Genomic DNA, 21419 nt, shown 5'->3' with positions numbered 1-21419 from the left:
CACACTAACTCACCTGCACGCCTCCACGTTTTGCTGCCTCTGGTGATGGATGGGCGGGTTTGTGTTTTATGCTCAAAGTCATCTTTCTTGCGACCTATGCAACAGTGTTTCTTGGACAAAAGTGTTCGACCTCACAAGTTTCTAGCAGAGGGAAGAGTTACTAAAACTGTTTGCATGTTCCCCCTGCACATGCGTAGTTTTTCTCCACTGGTAGCTCTAAATCTGAGACGTCAAAGTCAACTTAATTCAGTGGCCAAATGCAGAAAAATTATACCATGTTGACTTTGTTTCAGTGCAAATAAGTCCAAGTATATCATGAAAGTGTCTACATTTATTTGAATATCTTTTGGAAAATAAAGGCTCTTACTGTCATAACGGATCCAACACTGCTCGTACTCGTCCCTGATGCAACCCGGTGAGTATTACATGACATCATCCATCAGCGACATCAGCAGCAGGTCAACAAGAGAGCACGAGCGATGTCCACATTTGCCTTTGTGTACTCCTTGGATATAGAGTACAAAATAGGCCATACGGCATTTAATAAGAACTCGTATCAATGCTAAAGATTAGTACTCATACTAGTACTCATCCTTTAAAAGAAGTGGTATCGATGGATCCTTAAAGGATATTGATGAAAATTACAGTGCAATTAACCCAAAATAGGCTCTTTTGCTAATGCTGCGTTGGTGTCACTGCAGCATCACAGATATCTCAGCTTGGATCTCTGTGTTTTGTTACGCCGGTTCCTCTCACTGAAATTTCTTGAGCCCCAGTGAGTCAATCAGAAACCAGAGTAATTTCCATTGAAAGACTAAACGTAAGATTGGACCATCTATCGAGCTGGCTTTGGCAGACGTACATAGTCAGTAAGTAGAATGACAGTACATGAGTGATTAAGTTTCTGTCTCAGTCCTGTCAGAAAGTGCTGACTTCACTCAACACTTACTTCTGTAATGAGAAAACAGAAAATGGATGAATTTGAACGATGTTTTACACCAAATTTCATGTCCTTTTAGTGGACGTCTCTCCAACAACCAAACTTGAAGAGGCCACTTCTGGCAGCTATGACTACATCTGGAATATTAAAATCACAAACATTTTGAAAAGGCTCTGCAAACACAACCTTTAAATTGTCATTTTTGTATAAAGATACACAAAAGTGTCAAAAACCCAAATATCGTGCCACTGTTCTCAACTGCTCATGCTCAGTGGCGCTTTAGTGAAATTCAGGACCCTGGCACCAACGTTTTCCTGCCTTTCTGTTCAAGACCGAGCCTGCTTCCCCATCCATCAGCCGTGTACACAAACAACAATACCAGGGCTTCCAGAAGCAAGGAAGCAGCTCTGCTTTTTATAAACATTCCTCACTGAGACGTGAAGACTTGATAAGAAATGAAAAAGAACTCTACCTCTCCACCCTGCCGACACACGCACACGCACACACGCACACGCACACACACACACACACACACACACACACACACACACACACACACACACACACACACACACACACACACACACACACACACACACACACACACAAAATGAAATGTGCTGCTTCATCAATGTAATTTTTTCTCTCTATGTTATGCTCGACATTATGGATTGAAATGCTTATAAAATAGGGCCTGCTCACAAAGCATCGTGTCCATTACCATGACAACGGTGCTCGCAGCCACAGAAAACGCAACTTTTAGGAAAACGATCGGTCTCCGTCTCGTATAGAAGCACTGGTGCCGTACAGGCGCACCTCAGCCGTGGTAAAATAGTTCTTCTGCAGATGCGTGAGTAGATGTTTATAGAGCATTGTTAACTGCACGCATGTGTGTGTGGTTCAATTGCAAAAGCAACTAACAGCGCCCTCTCATGGCCTATTGCATCTGCCATCTCCATGTAAACGCAAAACTCCGACAGTGTTTTTCAGCTGTGTTTAAAGCACAGTGGAGAATAAATATGTCTCAAAGTTATTTAGTTCTGTAAAAGTCAAATATGATCCAATTAAATCGCACGCCGACCAAGCAGGACAGCCTAATCCAGGAATCAGAAAACTGTCCGCGAAGAGTTTATATGAAATGATGCAAAGTGATGGCAAAAAGGCTGGTCTCAACATATCTGAATCCCAAAAAAAAGATTTTATAGTAAGACAGAAAATAGCTGAAAGCATCATTTAACTAAATCTAACTTCATGAATCATCTCAGTGAAAGACATAGAGGTTCATTTGTGGTTAAAAATCATGTTCAATGTGGATGAAAATTATGTGTTTTCCTGCTTAATGTAGCCAAAAGAAAAAAGCACCAGTGAAAAGCGCTGGTTTTAATTTGAGTCCTGCTTGTCGTTGTGGTTTATTGGGAGGAACAACTAGCATGTTATGATGTACTTAAATTGCTCGAAGGAGATGCAGAAGTTTTTCAGTCCATTCAAAACATCTTGATGAGCCAGTCTCGACAAGCCAATGTTAACCTCAAAGGGTTCAGGCTCTTCATGGTGAATACGGCCATCGAGACATTTTCTGTTACGGTGTAGAACATTATTGAAGATCAGCGTGTGGAGTTCATTTGAAAACCAGGCAACACGCAAATCTGCCTGAGCTCCTGATGGCAAGTTAAAATAAACTGAATATCAACTGACTTTGAGATTCACTGCTTTCAAAGGTACTGATGTTTGCCCAGTGCAGGTGGAGATGGCTTTTCGTGTATGCCATTAGATTTTTAATCAGAAAACGCCAGCAGTTTCATTGTTAAGCCAAGTTTTGAATTTACACGTCAACAATGTCTGATCGCATGAAAACGGCAGAAATGTTCAAAGAACGTTTTCGAAAGTGTCCACCTTGGGAGCCGTTTACAAAAAGTTTCGTTTTCAGTGGCTCAGAGAACCGATGTTGTGTAATCCAAAATGCTATGAAAGTTTATCATTTTTACTTAAAACTATTATGCAAATGAGCCTTAGAGTGAATAGATCTGAAAACACTCGCTCAGTGATCTCGCTTAACCTGCATGTGGTAACAATAACCAACACCAAAACAATGGACATGCCACAGAATATACTGAGTTTTAATTGGCTTCTACAACTGATTTTTTTTTAGCATTCCCTTGTAATTTACTGGGTTTAAGATTCAGTGTGGCCTAAATCAGAAGTTCTATTTTAACTTTGGTCCACATAAATGACTCACAAATGATTTCTCCCTCTTGCATATGCGATTTAACTTTCACATGCACGCTTCCAATTCTTCCAGATGCAATACTTCACTTGCTGTTTAGTTTGGTGGGAACTTTCAATGCGGGTGATCGAGAGGCTGGTTTTGGACAAGAGTCCATCCAAGAGCTGTCTCACCACGCAAATGTGTATCAAAACATGAAAAAAAAACATTTTCCAAAAGCCCTCCCCCCCACATGACCAATGGATAATAAACTCTCAGCTGAGTTTCATTAAAAGAGCAACAATCAATAAGCCTGGAAGTCAAAGCAGGTCTGTGTTTGCGAGTTGGAGCCAGGCGGCGGGTCAGATGAGGCCTCCGACTGGACGCTCCTGCTGCAGCTCCGAAACACACGGGACTGAAAGGTAAGCACTTTTCCAGCTCAAAGGGTAAATGAGGACCGGCTCTGTCTTTAGCTGACCAAGATAAAAACCTGTATTGGCCTGTCGAGGTAAAACTCCAAATCAAAGATTCGGAGAGAGAAGTGAACACTGGAAGAACAGCCTTTTTTTTCCCTCCAATACATTCGTTGAGTAGGCAACAAGAAAGAGCCGTCATACCAGCCCTGGAGCTTGATTGCGCAGAGTCATTTAAAAGATTAGGCATCATTAAATGTTTTACTATAATGTTCCCTTCTTTTTTTTACGGCAATTTAAGGAGCTCCTCTAGTTGAAGCGCATTAGACTGTGAGGGTCTGCGGAAAGTTGGAGCGCCGGTTGAGTTAGTACCGAAAAACCCATTTGGAGGAAGGGAGATTGTGGGCACGATCTGGAGAGAAAGACAAACAATTCAAACCATTTCACTTCAATTGCTCAAGAAAATCATCTCGAAAGCCGTTGAAAATCAACTATATATGCCTAATTTTGGTTCGTCGGGCTGAGGTACAAAATCGCGTTGAGTTTGAAAAGAGGTGTAATTTGTCCAAAATCGCTGAGGGTTGGTGGGCATTCTTGTGTCCGGGGCTGTGCGGGAGCCTCCGGGTAGCAAATCCTGAAGGGGTCCACTGTTCGTTTTAACCACAACATTCGTCTCCGGATATGTTCCTTCGTACAATCTTTAAACACCTTCCCCTGGGCCTGTGACGGCACTCTCTCGCAAGCTGCCAGACAACCTGCGAAGTAACTACCATAAGAGAAACATTATACGACGCCCTTGATAAATGCAAAGCGTTTTTTATGTCCGTTCTCGCTGGACGCTATTAATTACGCTAAAAGCCCAACTGTAAAGGCATCATGCTTTGGCCTGGGCTTATAGATTATTTATACTGCTAATGTATTGCAGGTTTGATGCATGTGCCAACATTGAGCCCCGAGGACAAAGGGGATCATAAAAATTGCTGCGCACACATTAAAGGTCTGCAGAGCAGTTTGGGAGCGGATAAGAAAGACGGCATCAGTTTTATCATACGAATTACGTATTGATTTAGCTTAGGCTGGTTACGTAAACTTTGCACTGTACTTGAGTATAACATTCAGCAAATTTAGTAGTGACTCCCAGTTTCTATCACGCTGTACTTTGATGCCCTTGAGTAAAGGACCACTGCCAAGCACTCTCCCTTCTCTATCTAGCCAATAAATGTCCTTTTGCACCGTCACTGCAAGAAAATCTCAAGCGAAAAACCACCAGGATGATCTCTTTTTAATAAGAGTGAATAGAAAGAGCCAGGACTGGAATACACACACACACACACACACACACACACACACACACACACACACACACACACACACACACACACACACACACACACACACACACACACACACACACACACACACACACACACACACACACACACACACACACACACACACGGAGACTGAAAGGGTTACATCAGCAGAGGAGCATGGTGGGTTTTTATGGTGTGTGGATCACTGCCTTATCCAAAATCTCAAACACACACACACACACACACACACACACACACACACACACACACACACACACACACACACACACACACACACACACACACACACACACACACACACACACACACACACACACACACACACACAGTCACTCAACACACCTCCCCGAATCGCCTGCCCCTTCCCATTTCCCTATCCCTGGTTGTGTTGTGTGTGTATGTGCGTGTGTGTGTGTGTGTGTGTGTGTGTGTGTGTGTGTGTGTGTGTGTGTGTGTGTGTGTGTGTGTGTGTGTGTGTGTGTGTGTGTGTGTGTGTGTGTGTGGCTGCGGTAAGGGATCTATCATGAGTTGCCTGAAAGAAGAGGAGCGGCGGAAAAAGAGGGGTGGGGAGGACGACTAGAGGGAGCGTTGCCTTTCGGGGGCAGACAGTAATGATGAAAAATGTCTCCTGTGAAATCCAGTCCAGCAACCGGCTCCCTGCCAGCACATGTGCGCCATTCCCACACAACCGGGAGTCATGGGTAATGCCGCGTTTCTGGGAGGACAGCGCCGTCTTACACTTCCACGGGCCAAGGAATGCTTCCGAGGAATGTGTGGATCACGCAGCTTACAAGTAACAGCACATCCTGTGTCACCAACAGCAGTGCAGAATCGGGAGGGTCTAATCGACTTTAATACTACCAATCCGAACGGGCCGATCACGCTGGGTTCCACTGAGCAGTCGAGCCTCTCTGTTTTGGATTACCAGTCCCACACAACTGCTTTCCCTCAGTGAGGGAGAAGAAACGCCGCTGTACATGTCAATTTGGGTTTGTTAAATGAGCAACAAGTAAAACAAACAAGCATGCCAGAGTTTGGCTTGTGGCCACCACGAGCAAACTCGGTGAAAAGTTTCCATCCATTCCTCCCGTTCTCAACAAAATAGACAGCTGAAGCTTCAGGTGGTGAAATTATTCAGCTTTCAAATCTGAAGTCGGGCGTCCAATTCCCTTTCAGCAAGTCCAAGTATCTTTTGGCAACACATTGAGCCCTGAGATGCTCCCAGTGGATGAAATAGGTGAATCACAAGACTCACAGTACTGAAGCAGTTAATGAAGTCTCTGTGACATTAAGAGCTGTGGAGGGCTGCTCAGCATTTCAGGAGGTGTTTGTGGCTGAACTCATTTTATATTTTTATAGATTAACATACATAGTTATTTTCAAGATCTGCTCAACATTTTGAAGTTGTTTTTTTTTTTTTGCACAGTGGAGGTATCTAATGGGTACTAATACTTGAACACAATATTTAAATTGGACATTTTAGGCCCCGTTTACATGACAACATCGTTTTTGCATTTTCCTGGCAAAAAAAGTTTTGCTTTTAGACAGCAATGTTTTAAAAGTGTTTGCAAGGAAAACTATGTGGTTCTTATGTTTGGCCATGAGTGGGGGCTGTTGTTTGTTTTTGCACTCAATCCACACACATGCGTGCAGAGAATAATACACTATACCCTTAAAAATTGGAGTACAAAGACATTCGAACGGAGAGATGACCAAGTTGCATTGCTATTACAGAGATTCACAATTATAAAACTACAGAGTCGCAGAAGAAAATGAACTGGGAGTCATGACACGACGGAGAGAGCTGAGCGTTGTTGCTCCAGTCCGTCTGCTCCCACATGTCCACAAGAACTATTTATTATGACCGTGGTGCGCATACACAGTCGCTCCATTACTGAAAAATTGCATTGAAAATGCTTCCATTTAGTTTTTTGACTCGAAAACGTTGACGTATAAACGGCGCCTTAGTTTGCTAGCTTTGGTTTTAACACTGTTTTGTGGGTTCTTTTTTAATTCTAACCAATAAAGACTAATATTGTGACTTAATAGGCATGAACGCACAGTCCTTTAAAACACGATTGCTCATGGTTCAGTCAATCTTTTGTGATATCTATATTTCATGTATTATATTGCCATAACGATAAATTATTGAGTTAATGTACAGCCCTATTAGGCAACAATGCAACCTACAAAAACATGAACCCTATGATGTTTGTAAAAGCAGGATCTATTGCAGAGATGTTGTTTTGGTTCATATTAGACTGGTCGGTAAATTTGCACCAGTGTGAAGACTGCAGCTTCTTGTACTGCCCCCTAATAGTGATCGTTTACATAAAAGTCCAAAAACAATCTGCCATCAACGTCACTGTTTTACTTTTAAATGTGCACACTGCGCATATGGTACATGTTTGTAAATGTAATCCAGTTACTACGAAGCAGTGTATAGGGGGAAGCACTGCTGGGCTTCTGGGTCTCTGGGGACGTAAAGAAGCTGCCATGTACAAGAACACTTTACCTGATGCAAACTTGGCAGCGTGGAGGCACACACACGATGCACAGAGAGCTGCAGATGTAAAGGCTGGGGGGGGGGGGGGTAACAGGGGAAATGTAAGCCATTTAGCTCAGGAGCGGCGTCCAAAAGAGCTCTCGGATGAGAACATCGGCGGTAAGTCAGCAACAGCAGCAGCAGAAACTGGTAATACTTCCTCCAGACTGCTACCAGTTCGTAACAGCCTCAATGAACTTTGAGACTGAAGAAGTACAAATGATACGGTTCTAGTAGCGTGATCCATTCAGGCCATGAAACACCCAGACACAAGGAAAACATGCAACAGTGAAGTGTATGATGTTTATGTTTTTTTCATTTTGAACTGATGTAAATTAATTTGTTTTGGTCATTTTCCTTAGATTTTTTTTTTATGCTTCAGAGTTACTAATTAATGTTGATTATTTTTTTTTTTTTAATGGTCATTTTGAAATCTTGAGCATGCTTGCGTAACACATTGCACATGTCGGTATCATGTTGTGATAAAGTTGTGATATAGAGTGCAGTGAAAAACACACACACACACGGACACGGTTTGTCAGGGGAAAATCACAGCTGTCAGCGTACAGTGTGACCTTGCAGACCTACACACTCTGCTTTTAGTCTTTTTTCCATCAAATTTGAAGAGGCAACTCGTTCAAAGAGCCAACATTTCCTGATGTGCTGTCTGGTTTTCTCACGCCTGGGGGGGTAACTTTTGCAAAGTTTGATTGGAGCCAAGTTCATGTCTGCAAGACGGACTGACACTGGAAGCCGGTGGACGGACGCACACACACACACAAACACATGAAAGATCATCTACTGTTGATAGATGACATATCACTTTCTACAACAGATGCTTGGTGGCAGCTTCCTTCAGCGTGCTTCAACCTCTGGGTCAAGAAGAAGACCGAATGAGGAAACTGCCACTGTCGTTCCAGCTCCGATCGAGAACCGCCAACCACAGGACATGGCAAGCCGAGAAGACCACACACGTACAAGAGCATTACGGAAACAAACGGCGCTTTACATTGCACAACGTAAACACACTCCGCTGACACAACAAACTCATCACAATCACATGAGCACACAGTGGAGGCTGCGGACTGCTGTGCAATGCTATTTCACGTCTGGACTCATTCTTTCACATTGATTACACACACACACACACACCAGAGATGTTCACAATAGGTGAAACCCGCTCTGAGAACTTAAGCCTCTCTTCATCTGTACCAATCAAGCAGATCCATAACGCGGAGAGCCCGCCGGGGACTGACACTCTCTCTTACCTGGAACACTGCGGTGGCCATCCTTTCTCTGGGTCTGTGTCACTCTCTTTTAAGCTTTGGTTTCCGCTTTTTCTTTTTTTTCTTTCAGTGCTGCATCGTCCTTTTCTTTTCTCCCACCACCACCGCCTGCGCAGCAGTGAGGCTTTTTCCCTCCGGTGCTCTGACCAGATGGCTGAAGCTAAATCCACTCTCTGTTACCTTGGTGCAGCACAGAGCCGGAGGAGTGCATAAGTGTGTGTGTGTGTGTGTCACAGAGAGAGAGAGAGAGAGAGAGAGAGCAAGCGAGAGAGAGAGAGAAAGAGAGAGAGAGAGTAAGGGAGAGAGTTGGTGTGTGTGTTTCAGGCTTCGGGCTAATAGGTCTGGCGAGTCTCTCCCTCTCTTACTCCTCCTCCTTCTCCTCCTCCTCCTTATTCTTCTCCCCCGCCTCCTTCAAAATGAGCATAAAGATGTCTAAAGAGACCAAATGCGAGAGCAGCCAGAGGCAAAAAGTCTTAACATCCCCAAAACTGGAGACGGTGCAGTGCAGCACTTCGCCATCGAATAAGCAGGCAAAGTCTGGCGAACCTCCCCCCCCCTCTTTCTTTTTTTGGAGGGTCTGCCTGGCTTTTCCCCCTCCCCTCTCGTTCAGAGCATTTTCACCCTCCTCCCAGAACTGAGAGAAGACACACAAGAAGAGGGGAAGAAATATTGCAGTGAATTTCCCAGGGAAAAAAAAATAGAAAAAAAAACCCAAAGCGCAGCTCTTTTCTTTCACCGCCTCCTCCCTCGTTCACACACTCCTTCCACTCATTCTCTCCTTGTTATCAGCTTCTCCAGTTACAGGTTAAATATGAGTCCCACCACCGCTACACCCCGCCTTTCCCTCTCTGACACACACTGATATACACACACATTGACTTTACAGCTGCTGCCAGAGAGAGAGAGAGAGAGAGAGAGAGAGAGAGAGAGAGAGAGAGAGAGAGAGAGAGAGCGCCATGAATGAGTCCATTCACTTGGGTCCAATTCCAAAGTCAAACAGTATCAACAGAATCATCAAGAAACTATGTACTCATCACTCGCCGGCTCAGTGAGCCTCTCAGCCCAAGATGCCACTCAGTCATGCAGTTCTGGTAAATTCTCTCAAGATGTGTTGCAATAAAGAGATATGAAACTGTTTACAACACAGCAGAAGACAGTTCAGTCCACCCCTGACCTCCTGACCTTTTGTTTTTCTCCGTTATTCCAGTCAATACCTGAGTTAACAGAAACTAATAAGTCAGCGGGGACGACTGACATTTTAAAACCACTTAATCTGAACAATGAGATGCAGTGATAATACACAGACTGCATGTTGTTATGTCCCTTGTGTCCATTTCTATTGTCAAAACTTTGCCTTGAGGGTCATATCAAGACTTTAGAATATCGAATACTGTGGATCCAGCATCTCGCTCTGAAATCCTGAAGCTTTTTAACGTCTTCACAACAACAGAGAGGATGCTTCTTATGCTGTCATCCTGAACATCTGACTGAAACGGTCACAGCAGAGACATAAGAAAAACCAACTTGTGGGTTTGTGTCAGCCAGACAGTGGATGTTGATGCTGCTGAGAGTTTTGCTATTATAGATACGCGTCAACGTGACTCGTAGTCTGGGGTGAAAAACCACCAGTCTGAAGCGGTTTGGCAGTGCTTTTCTACAAGACAACCATGTATACTGTGCTGTATCTGGACACAGGGGCCAGTGGAAGTCCCATTTGTCTTTGCCAGCAGGACACCAGAAGTCATGAGATCTTGACATCACATGTATGGTAATGAGAACTGGAAAACAGTACCTTCTGTTGACACTGCTGATCCGATTCAATAGGTAATTGACAGAAAGAATACAGCTTTAACATCACTTTGACCTCATACAGGGAATGTTGTGGGTTTGAATCCCGGCAGAGCTTTTATGTGAATGTTTTCTATAGGTAGTCTGTTCCCACAATTACTAAATGTGAATTTGAGGCTAATCGCAGGTGTGAGAGTGTAGAACTGTGTTTGACCTGGTGACCTGTCCCGGTTGTACCTTGTCTTTGTCTATAGTGAGCTAGAATCAGCACCAGCGCTGGAGAAAACCAAAGAATATTGCTAATTCCACTTAGTTATATAGTTTGAGCTTAACAAAATACAAAATTTAGGACAGAGGGTGCAAGCTGTATAAAAACTTGGCGTCAGAAATAAACTAAACTCGAATTGAATTGCAAAACACGGTAAGCAACTCTAAGTGTCTTTCCTCATGAAAGTTTACACACAGAGAGATGGAGATGGGATGAAACTGCCAACCTTAAAATTGAAAGATTATTCGCCTTTTCGACAGACCAGTGAATCTGCTAACCTTTGAACTTTTAAGATAGTTGCTCAGTCTCTTCATACTATGAGAAAAAAGGATTTCCATTGAGTCATTCGGTTTCCCCGAAGAAGAGTTGCATGTAAAAGGTCTAAAGTCTGCACTACAACTTGACCTCATCCACCGCCTCCGCCCGTCTACGTTACAGTAGATCCCACAGACTCAGAGTAGCAGTGGCACGCTGCAGCCTCACCGGCTATTACCCGCTAGCAGACAAAGGGACATTACTGAAGAATGTTCGCTACAAATTTGGAGCACATTAAGGATTATGCCTGAACATGGAAAGAATGGCCAGCGTCTTTGATGTTGCACAAAAAGTAATTACACGGAAGGTACCTCCAAACGCAACACCTTAACCTGGAGTCGTGTTCGCCAGATGTTGGCTCAGTAAGCATTATTTAATTCTCTATTAATGACAAGGGCCAGGAAGGAAGGGAGGGCGGGTGGAGAGGCGACATGTGGTTTACGGTAGCAAAAACAACACACTTGTTTAGAGATAGATAGCTTTAATGCTGGGACCAGGCTCAACTGTGGGAAGCGGGAAATCCCTGCTTTTTATAGTCTGTGTTTGTTTGTTACTCTACTTACAGCGGAGGTGTTTCAACACTCAACACCAACAGCTTTAAATCCCTGTATGTGTGGATCCGTAAGCCGTGGGAAAGTTACGGTATCTGTCTGCGTTTGAGGGGAATATGTTTGTCTTCGTCTGGTCTATTTCCCGTGTCCTAGCTTTTATTACCGACATCATCCCCTGACTGCCGTCTGTAATCACACCAGCACTGCCAGAGACAGCTACTAAAGAGACATGATGCAATTTTTTTTTTTTTTTTGGTTTTATTATGGCCACCTTTGGGGCTTGTGTTTTTGCAAGTACTGTCTTGCAGGAACGAAAACCTGCTAAAGGTTAGTGTGTGTAAAAATGTCTGCAAACTTGATATTGCGTGTGCTGATCTACTAGTGTGAGGAGTATTTCTTCAAAAAGTATTTAACTTTTTTGTACCAGGAGTTTAACTTAATAGATTTAACATGAAATGTGATTTAAAATAGGTTTACAAAGGAAGTGCAAGTGAGCTTTGCTATTAGCAGAAGATGCTTCTGTCATTGTGGTGAGTCATTTCTTCCACTGGCCCACCATGACTTTTATACACAAACTTTATTAAATGATGTTTTAATTCCTAAAATGTTTTTGGGTTGCTCTTTTCTTCCTCCACTGTGCTTTGGCTTTGTGTCAGACTCATTTGCTGGAACTCAAGCAAGCAAACGCAGAAATGATACTACTTCATACAGATTGTTCACGTGTGAACAGAGCGTAACGCGTGCAACAACCCTCACCCTCCTTATAGAAGCTTTGGCCCCATTTCTACGACAATTCAAATGAAAATGCACAGTTTCTGTTGTGTTTTTGTTTCAGAAAAGTTTTGCGTTTCCGTTGCAAACAGGACACCCGAAACTGAGGTTTTCCATTTGTATCTGAAAATGCTGTCGTGTAAACCGGGCCTTAGTTTGTGAACCGGTGCAGCTTTTTCTCTGGCTTGCATCTGCTATTCAAGTCAATTACTTGAAATGGAGGGGAGAAAAGAAAAAGAGGCATCCCCACAAAGAATGAGAGCTGAGAAAAGGATTGGAGGGATCAGTGGGAAGAAAACAGACAGCTGGGAAAAAGCGACATACAGGCTCAACAGGAAGAAAAGAATGATGAGCAGTGAGTAAGGATGGGGAGGACGATGGAGGGGGAGAGAGAGAGAGACTGGGTGAGGTCCAGTCTCGAGACTCTGACTCAGGCTTTCCCAAGCAAATCCCCGTCCCCCTGCACCCGCTGGAACATTTCACCAACGCCTTTTCAGACCTCATTTTACATGGATTTTTCTCCTGGATGGTCATGATTAGGCAGCAGGAGCAGAGACACAGTGGAAGCAGACACGAGAAGGAAGAGTTGAAGTCGAGAGAGGTTTGGACAGAGGTCCAGAGGGAGAGAACTCCTTCAGTGTGTATTCCATGACAAGTGAGACGGACCGAGTCTGTGACATTAAACCTATAGGCGAGCTCAACAAAGCCATTGGCCTCACTTGGCCCCTCCATCACTGTCTCCTACAAGCTCTTGGCCAACTGTTGACATTCTTTCCAGCAGCTCCTGATTACTCCATCATGTTAAACGCTGGGCGTTCCTGTTTGTTTTCTCGACTGTATCCATGCACATGTCGCTACCATGCAGTAACTGAACACATGGCCATAAGCCACTGCTTGTTGTGCAAGCCGTTTGTTCACGCACAGATGGTTGTTTTTTTTATTGTTTTTTTTTTGTCTCTGTGAAGCTCACAGGTCAGTGAAAATATGTTTTCATTTGTCCTGCCCAGTTATTATCATGAGCTTGAGGAAACAAGGCTTTTATTGTGTGTGTGTGTTCAGAGTTAAAAGGTAAAGCTGTGAACTTTTCAGTGTGAAGGATGGATTGTAGGACAAAGAGTGTGTGTCAGGGGAGAACAATTTCCATTTTTCACAAAATTTCACCCTTTGGTTTTCTCAAGATGAGAAGAATTAGGCCCCGTTTAGACATATAAAAAAAAAAAAAAACTTTCGTGGCATTTTGGGAGTCGGTTCACAGACCAACAGTGTTCATCGCCTGAAAACCCACATTTTTGTAAAATGCTTCGACTGTGTCAATGTGGAAAAAACACAATGTCTTGTACTGTGTACTCACTATTGTTAACATTTATTGCATATTGTTCTCTGCCCACTTGTGAGTGTGGCTTCACTGCAAAAACAAACAACAGCACCTACTAGTGGCCTGGTGTGCCAACTGCATTGTCTCTAGTGTTTCTGCCATTTCTGTGTCAAAGGACATTGTTTTCAAAATATTGCAGAGTAAACGAAAGACTTTGCTGAAATGGTTTGGGCAAGAACGCTGCGTTTTCACTTGAAATACTGTTGTTTAAATGGGACCTAAGCTTCTCTTTAAAGGGTATATTGTTGGAATGTGTCATGTTCGTCACATTTTCAGGGATATCCACTGTATCACATCAGTTCAATCCATATTTCTGGGAATCACTTGGTGTGTAGATTAAATGTAAAAGAGAGATGGGCACATGATTGTGTATAATATTCAATTCAATTATAGCCCTTTAACATAGTGACCCTCTCTTTTTCAGTGCCATTGCAACTGATAATTCTAATAATGTAAGAGTCTTGGTCACTTTAAATGAAGTAAAGCCGTAATCAAATATTTAAGCCAATGACACAACCCTTTCCCATCATGTATTAAATAAGAAATACAAAATATTAAAGCACAAAGTCCAAAATATTTCCATCATTTAATAATTTATTAGATTTTTTATGAAATATTACTACATTATTGGACCAACTAAGTCTGCATACTATCCGCAAGTTATTAGTTTCATTACATTAAAATGTTGATCTGACTCTTCGTTTGCTCATGCAGAGATGATTACTTTGAGCTCATGGGACAGAAAAATGAATTTTGTCCTGAAAAATATGAACACGGGTATTTTGGTGGGAAACGGGATGCATTAATTCTGTAGAAATATGTTTGACTGGAACTTTTTATGCAGTTTATTTCAGTTTGGTATTAAAACTAATAAAACTGGTTTGTGTTAAAGGAAATCAATAAAATACTCAACCTTAAATCATTACATGACCTTGCTTGACTTGGTCTCTTGATAGAACATCAGTGATTTCATCCAACTGACCGCACCTAAAAAGCCTTTGAATAAAGTTCGGTTCGGACTCCGTCACGCTTTATATTACGCGACCTTCAGCGATGCCAAATGAACAGTGGTTATGCACAATGCCGACATTTTCCCCTGATGACTCAGCTAGTTAAACTGATTTAGCATCTGTAACAGTGAAGAGACTCAAGTAGATTCAAATTTGATGCACTTTATTTCTAATGTGATTTCCCAGGACTGCGTTACGTCCAACTGTTCAATGTGTCTTGGCAAATGCATTGTAATATTTAGACCACTATTTATCACGACAAGCGTTTCAAGCGAAGGTTTAAGAAACTTTTCATGTTTACGCAGCAACGTTTTGAAACCAATGTAGTTTTCATGTTGGGTCACTAGTGGGTGCTGTTGGTTGTTTTCGTAATGAAACCAGACACATACGTGCGCAGAGAATAATAAACTATAAGCATAAACAATGTGAGTACACGGACATTCATATAGACAGACAGCAAATTTTAGATTGACCGTTTTATTGTTTCACACTTGATGTTTTTGAGTTTTTATGTATATTTAAGTACAACACTAAACTGCTTTATAAATAAAGTTGAGTTTAGTTGTGTTGCTGTTACGGTGACTGTCCCAGTATAACATAGACTGGAAGTCATGCCAGTCTGGCGGCAGCCATTGTTGTTATTATCTACCTACTGAGCATGTGCAGAAGAGCTAGTTACTAAAGCCGTGGTTGGGGTTCGTAGTAGTAGTGTCTCTGAATAACTGCATTTTCCCCTTTACACAGACACAAATTGTTTACATAAAGTTGAAAAAGCTGTCGTTGTCGTGTAGGCCAACACCCAAAACACATTGAAAGTTTAGAATTTTCACTTAAAAACGTACCAAAGGGGCCTTACACTCATGATTGCATTGTAATTGTGTGACGCAAAACTGTGTGATTCCCCTTCATCCTGAAGGAGCCCTACAATTCTAACCCACAACATTTAACAAGATGTTTGCATTGTTGTTGGGCTCCGGCTCACATTTGCTGTCCGAAGGAGAAGGGCAGAAGAGACGGAGCATGTGCTCTGTCCTGTGACTGATAATTCAATTAGCCCCAGAGCTGCTTGCTGCTTCTGCATCTGATCCGACCAGGAGCTGCTGACATTCAAACACTGCACATGTGGATACCATGCTGCGGAGCCCGGGGGATATTTTGATTATCACCCCACCTTTGACACAGCTTGAGAAGTTCCGCCCCGCCACCGCTCTTCTACTGCTTCCTCTGCAACTCCCACCCCTCGCTATCTGCAGGACCGCCACCGCATGGAAAGGGAAGGAAGTTGTCAATGTTGTCACTGGGATTTAGAAAACCTCATTACACCTGGGGCAGTGAAATTCCTCTCCACCAGGAGAACAACAATGCTCCTCTGAACGCATATAACATTACAGGTACAGTAACTACAAAGAGGCTCAAGCACTAAAACAACTCTGTTGATGCACAACAGCTGCTTCCCAAGGACTCCAACAGGGAACTTTTAGAAGTTTAAGGAATAAACAGTTTGACTTACAAATGTGTGACTGTGAAGCAGCTTCGTTCAGCTGCTGCGACTCAGATCCTGATTAATCTGTACGTGATAAAGACGCCCCGTAGCAAAGTGTGGAGGTCTGCAGGAAGCCACTGGAACACAAGTCAAGGTTAATCAAGCCAAGTGATCCTGACAGCTGCTGCTGAGAGATCCAACAGAGTCGCTTCTGTCCATTTCTACAAAGCAAATCACGCTTTAATCTTTAAACTATATTGATACGTACTCATCCCAACACACACAGGGAAAGCTTTAAACTTGCTTCATATTGGATATTTTTGCAGATCAGGTGCTAAGGAGGTCAAAGACAGCTTCACCTGTAATGTGAACTTCCTAATAAAGTTTACAGCCATTTATAAGAAAATGACACTCAAATAAATACAATGTAATATAATACTCTAAAGTACTTCATCCATTCTAAACCTCTCTTTTTCTAAACAGCCATTCATATAATATTGTATATTATATCAGTTCCATATTCAAGTCGTAAAAGTTGACCGGTGGTATAATTAATTGATATCCAAATCAAACAAAGTTCTGTCAGAGAATGTTTCTATGTTTATTGACTTCAAGATTGAACCAATAACTTTTCATTTGATACAGATACAGGAAATGGTACCAATCAGTTAAGCTGAAATTAATCCTGATGAAGGTCTGCACATTTTAAGAACAAACTTAATTGTCGAGCAAAATCATAGAGAGAATCATAGAATAAAATATATTCAAAAATTACATCAAATGATAAAATTCTGAGATAGATGCGGCCATCTTGAGATGACCTCGGGCTGTGATTGTGTTTGAACATATCTATCACATGAGAAGATGCTGATGGTGTTTTGGCCTGAGTTGGTTGGCTGTAAATTCAACATTTTAATTTGTTTGACAGCTGTTCAAATACAATGAGCACGTGCAAGATATCTCTGTGGGAAATCTCAGCAAAGAACAGGAAACTGAGGCTCAGATTCTCATAGACTCACCAATACTGGTGTACAGAGGGTTGGGGGAGTCTGCCGCAAACATCTGAATGTTTTCTTGTCACATGCGCATTATTGCCGACCACAGTGTACCATCTTCTGATGGATACTTCCAGATAACACACTAGCTCATAAAGCTACAGCCATCTCGGACTTGAACATGACAGTGAGTTGATTAGACTCAAGTCAAAACCGACCGTTTTGCCATTTTTGTTTCAGAAAAGTTTTAGAAAACAACATACACTCGTATGGAAAGACAACCAAGTTGGATTGTTATTACGGAAGACTCTCATCTATGAAACTACCACGTCCCAGGAGAATATGGACTGGGAGTCATGACACTCTGAATGCCGCCATTGTTGTTATTGTCCATCTACTGAGCACGTGCAGAAAAAGTATTTACAACGCACTGTAGCACTGTTTCAGAAAAGTTATTTTCTTCGTTTCCACTGAGAGTCGAAGCATATTCAAAAAGTCGTGTTTTCTCAGAGCAACGATGACACGATGTCAGCAAACATTTTCCATTTTAGGTTGAAAACATTGTGTAAACAAGGTCTCAGTCAGAAGTTCTCAGTCAAAAACCTTTGGGATGGTTGAATTTACATCATATGGTGTCTGTGTCAATATAAAACTCTCTGGACTCTCTTCTTTCGATCAGTTTTTGGTTCTGTGACACCAACAGTCAATGCAGTTCTGAAGGCTAAAGACCTTCCAACCTGCTCCCAGCAAGGTGGAGATGATATTTGAGAAGAGTTGAACATGAAAGCGAAATAGATCTGGAGTTTGCATTCGAAGGCTGCTCTTAATCAAAACTTGCTTTTTACCATTTGCTCTGTGAAACCAGGCGGCTCCTCCAAGTCTCCACAGTCACAGATCCAAAGATTTGACTCCAGGTGAGGAGAAGGTTGGATTCATATCTGAAGATGTCTGTTATAAAATGCAACGCACATGTGTGGAGACAGGTGTTTGGATGTGGTGGAGACAAAGAGGCCATAAATAACAGACGATAGATATGGTGTGTGATTCTAAGACGCACCAAGTACTTTTATATCTAAAGGTAAAAATGCTAAAAATGTCGGCGGACGATAGCACGCGGTGCCAGAATGTCGATTAAATTCAGAAGTATGCAGCTTCACCCAGAAACTTCCTGGAAGAGGGCACATTTACATAAGAGATCCAACGCTGCATTTCGACCAATTACTTTGATTTTCGGCCCTTATTTGAATCGATCGGTTTTCCAAGATGTCGGAGGAGCGTGCTTCATGCTCGATAAGCATGGAGAAGAAGGGGCGGGTGGAGGAGTCACCACGTCGAGCGAGACAAAAGGAGCCGTTTTCACTGGAGCCAAATGAGGACATATCCATCAGCAGCTCTGACTGAAACATGGTGTGCTCAGTGGAAGGAACTAAAAGGGTCACAAACAACAAATCTGAAATAACAGGAGCACACAGTGGAAGCGCGCCAGAACAAAGAAACACAACACAACTCCATGTTCTGAGAACTTCAGGAGGAGTGGAAAACCAAAACAAGTTCTTCGTCATCTCAGGAACAAGAAGAAAAAAAAGAAAAGAAGAAAACGAGAGGGTGCATGTTCGTTCCCTTTTGCTTTCTCAGACCTCGTTCCTCGTTAACGGCGGAGCGCGGCGGTTTCCTTCTCAAAACACACTTGACAAGCAGCGAAGGATCCGTGAAACCAGAGAGCTTTCACTCCTGCACCTCAGCTTAGTCGTCATTTCAAGTGTTACCCACCTTAGAGCTGCAAGAGCGAACAATATGGCCCCCAGATCATCACAAAATGCACACGTTTCAATACTGAAGCATATATAGTCTCCAACTTTGTGTTGCACGAATACCATTTTCAACTGTTCAAAATGTAGAGCAAATAATATTAAAGAAATAAAAATAAAACTATTCATAATACAATAATAGATGACTGTATCAGGAAACCTGTGCATAACAGCAATTTGTATTTTAGGTTTTTTTTCTTATTCATTTTTTTCAGATATTGTCAAATACTTTATAACTTAAAATACTGGTAGTGAGGCTATGTTCTCAGTTATACATGTACATCTTTAAAGGAAGTGACTTTTTTTTTTTTGGAATTCAAATACTTTAAACGGTCCATGAACAGTTTTCACATAAATCCTCCCAAGTCCCAGATGACCAAGGGTTTGCACTGTCCCTGAATGCCTCACAAGTGTTGCACTCACTGCTGCTAAATAAAGTGCTCAAAACCTCTCAGAGGAATTTTCACAGAAAGAAAAACAAACAGACAAAAAAAAAAAAAACTACTGTGTAGTCATTCTTGATCTTGGGCTGTACACTGATGAAATCACAATCTTGACTAATGTGGCATGCTGCAGTCAAGTACATTTTATTATCCATTAGAATGGCAATAGATGGTGATAGAAAACCGGTTTGGAGGAGTATTGCTACGATTTGGTGTCCTGGAACCTTGGCTGTAGTAAATAGTTCTCCTGCACATGTTTAGTAAAGCTTAGGGGATGATGATGGGATGAGAGTTAGGGTTCGGGTTGGAGGCTCAGGTTGTGGTCGGGTTAGGGTTAAATGTTAGGCTTTGGGTGAGGAGTCAGGGTTTGGGTTATGTTCAAACATTCGGGGTGAGTTTTATAGGGTAGGGTTGGGGTTGAACTTAGGGTTGAGGTTAAATCTTAGGGTATGGGTTGGGGTGAGGATTATGGTTTTGGGTAGGGGTTGAAAGTTGGGGTAGGGGTTAAAGAGGTAACACATCTCCTGTAACGTGCATAACAGCGACAGGCTGAGAACGGTGTGCTTCCATGTCTCTGCCTCCGTCCTGTCATCAACCAGTAGTGAAACCTTCCCGACAAGATTGAGAGCATTTCTCACATCCAGCAGTGAGTAAACATGGATGAGTGTGGGAGACACATTTTGGGACCATTTGTTTGCGGTTGCCAGGTTAAAGAGGGGCCACATATCAGCTTCTTCACCAGAAACAGATTTATAACTGTTGTGTGTACTTGGGAGAGCTGCCTCTGCTTGGACTATGAATTCTCGGATCATAAATGAGTGACAGTGCACAGAGGGGGGAACTTTAGCAGGTTTGTAACAATAAATAAATCCTGACGTGTAACGCCGTGGTCTGGCAGGCCTGACTCAGAGGCGATAGCGATCATTCTTGACCCCGTCGTGGTCACTCCCTTGTTTTTCATCTCGGGATTGTTAGCAAATTGCTTCCTGCCAAAGCTATGACATTTTTAGCTGATATGTTTAGAAAAGGAAATGCTGCTGTGATTTTTGGAGATGGAAAATTGCACATTTGTATATATAGGCCCTGGCAGTTTGCTTTGGGCTTCTGTTGCAGCTCCTCCCACAAGTTTGACCCCTGGCTTGGTGTGATTCAAACGTTATCAACAAATATGTACTGTACTTTAATTATTTACATGTTGCTCTGCGAAACTACGGCATGGAAATCTCAGCGAGTGGAAAGCAAAAACAGAAGAAATAAATCAAAGATGTGGCATTTTGTTATTCCGAATCCTTGAGGGAAGATATTCAGACCACTTTTCTGACAATGCAGTTTAGTGTACAGTTGAGGTGGATTCCTGCCCACTCAGTGAAAACACCCCGAAGCTTGTCCAGAAACTGTGTACGCGTTGTTCCAGGAGTTGATTACCTCTTGTGAGAGGCTTTTTATTCCTTCAGGGTTTTGGAAAAGGTCTGGAAGCTTTTATGTGCCCATCCTGGACAGGTCGAGTGCTTCTTGGTTGGTGTTCATGGAAACTGACTGGATCCAGTTTATCCTGTGGCGTCTTTGTCAAGATGTTCCGGTCAAACTTTTCAAATTCATAATGATGGGCCTTTTGCGTTCTGGTCTCTTTTGCTGGCACAGATATCCCATCAAGCTTGTTTTTCTCTGTTTAAAAGTGATTGTGCTTTGTGCTGTAGGCACTGGTACATGAGAATGAGGTGTTATTTACAAGGCAAGAGAAGATGGTAAACCTCATCAATGGTACTAGGAGTCATTGAAAACAGAACTTTTAAAATGTTCTGCACATGTGAGTAGATCAACAATTAACAATTGAGGATATATTGAACATCCACATCGCACAAGCAAAAAAAATAATAATCTCACTAAAAGA

General features: G+C 42.5%; 1 protein-coding gene across 16 annotated transcripts in view; it reads right to left on the bottom strand.

The window, feature by feature from the left end:
• Window positions 1-21419, bottom strand: part of tns1b (tensin 1b) — a gene marked incomplete at its 5' end in the record, with an annotated part of 183720 nt that overhangs the window by 91341 nt on the left and 70960 nt on the right. Inside the window, one exon of one of the 16 annotated variants that reach the window (XM_080498033.1) lies at window positions 8704-8917. The exons of the other annotated variants lie outside the window; for them this stretch is intronic. Coding sequence (XP_080354159.1) covers window positions 8704-8724 — 21 coding nt within the window. Of the gene's footprint in view, window positions 1-8703; window positions 8918-21419 lie in introns of those variants that run through there. 16 annotated transcript variants of the gene reach the window in all.

The sequence above is a fragment of the Blennius ocellaris genome (assembly GCF_963422515.1).
Source record: "Blennius ocellaris genome assembly, chromosome: 6".
NCBI lineage: Eukaryota > Metazoa > Chordata > Actinopteri > Blenniiformes > Blenniidae > Blennius > Blennius ocellaris.
The sequence above is the reverse complement of the archived record's forward strand: the minus strand, read 5'-3'. Positions and strand labels throughout refer to the sequence as shown.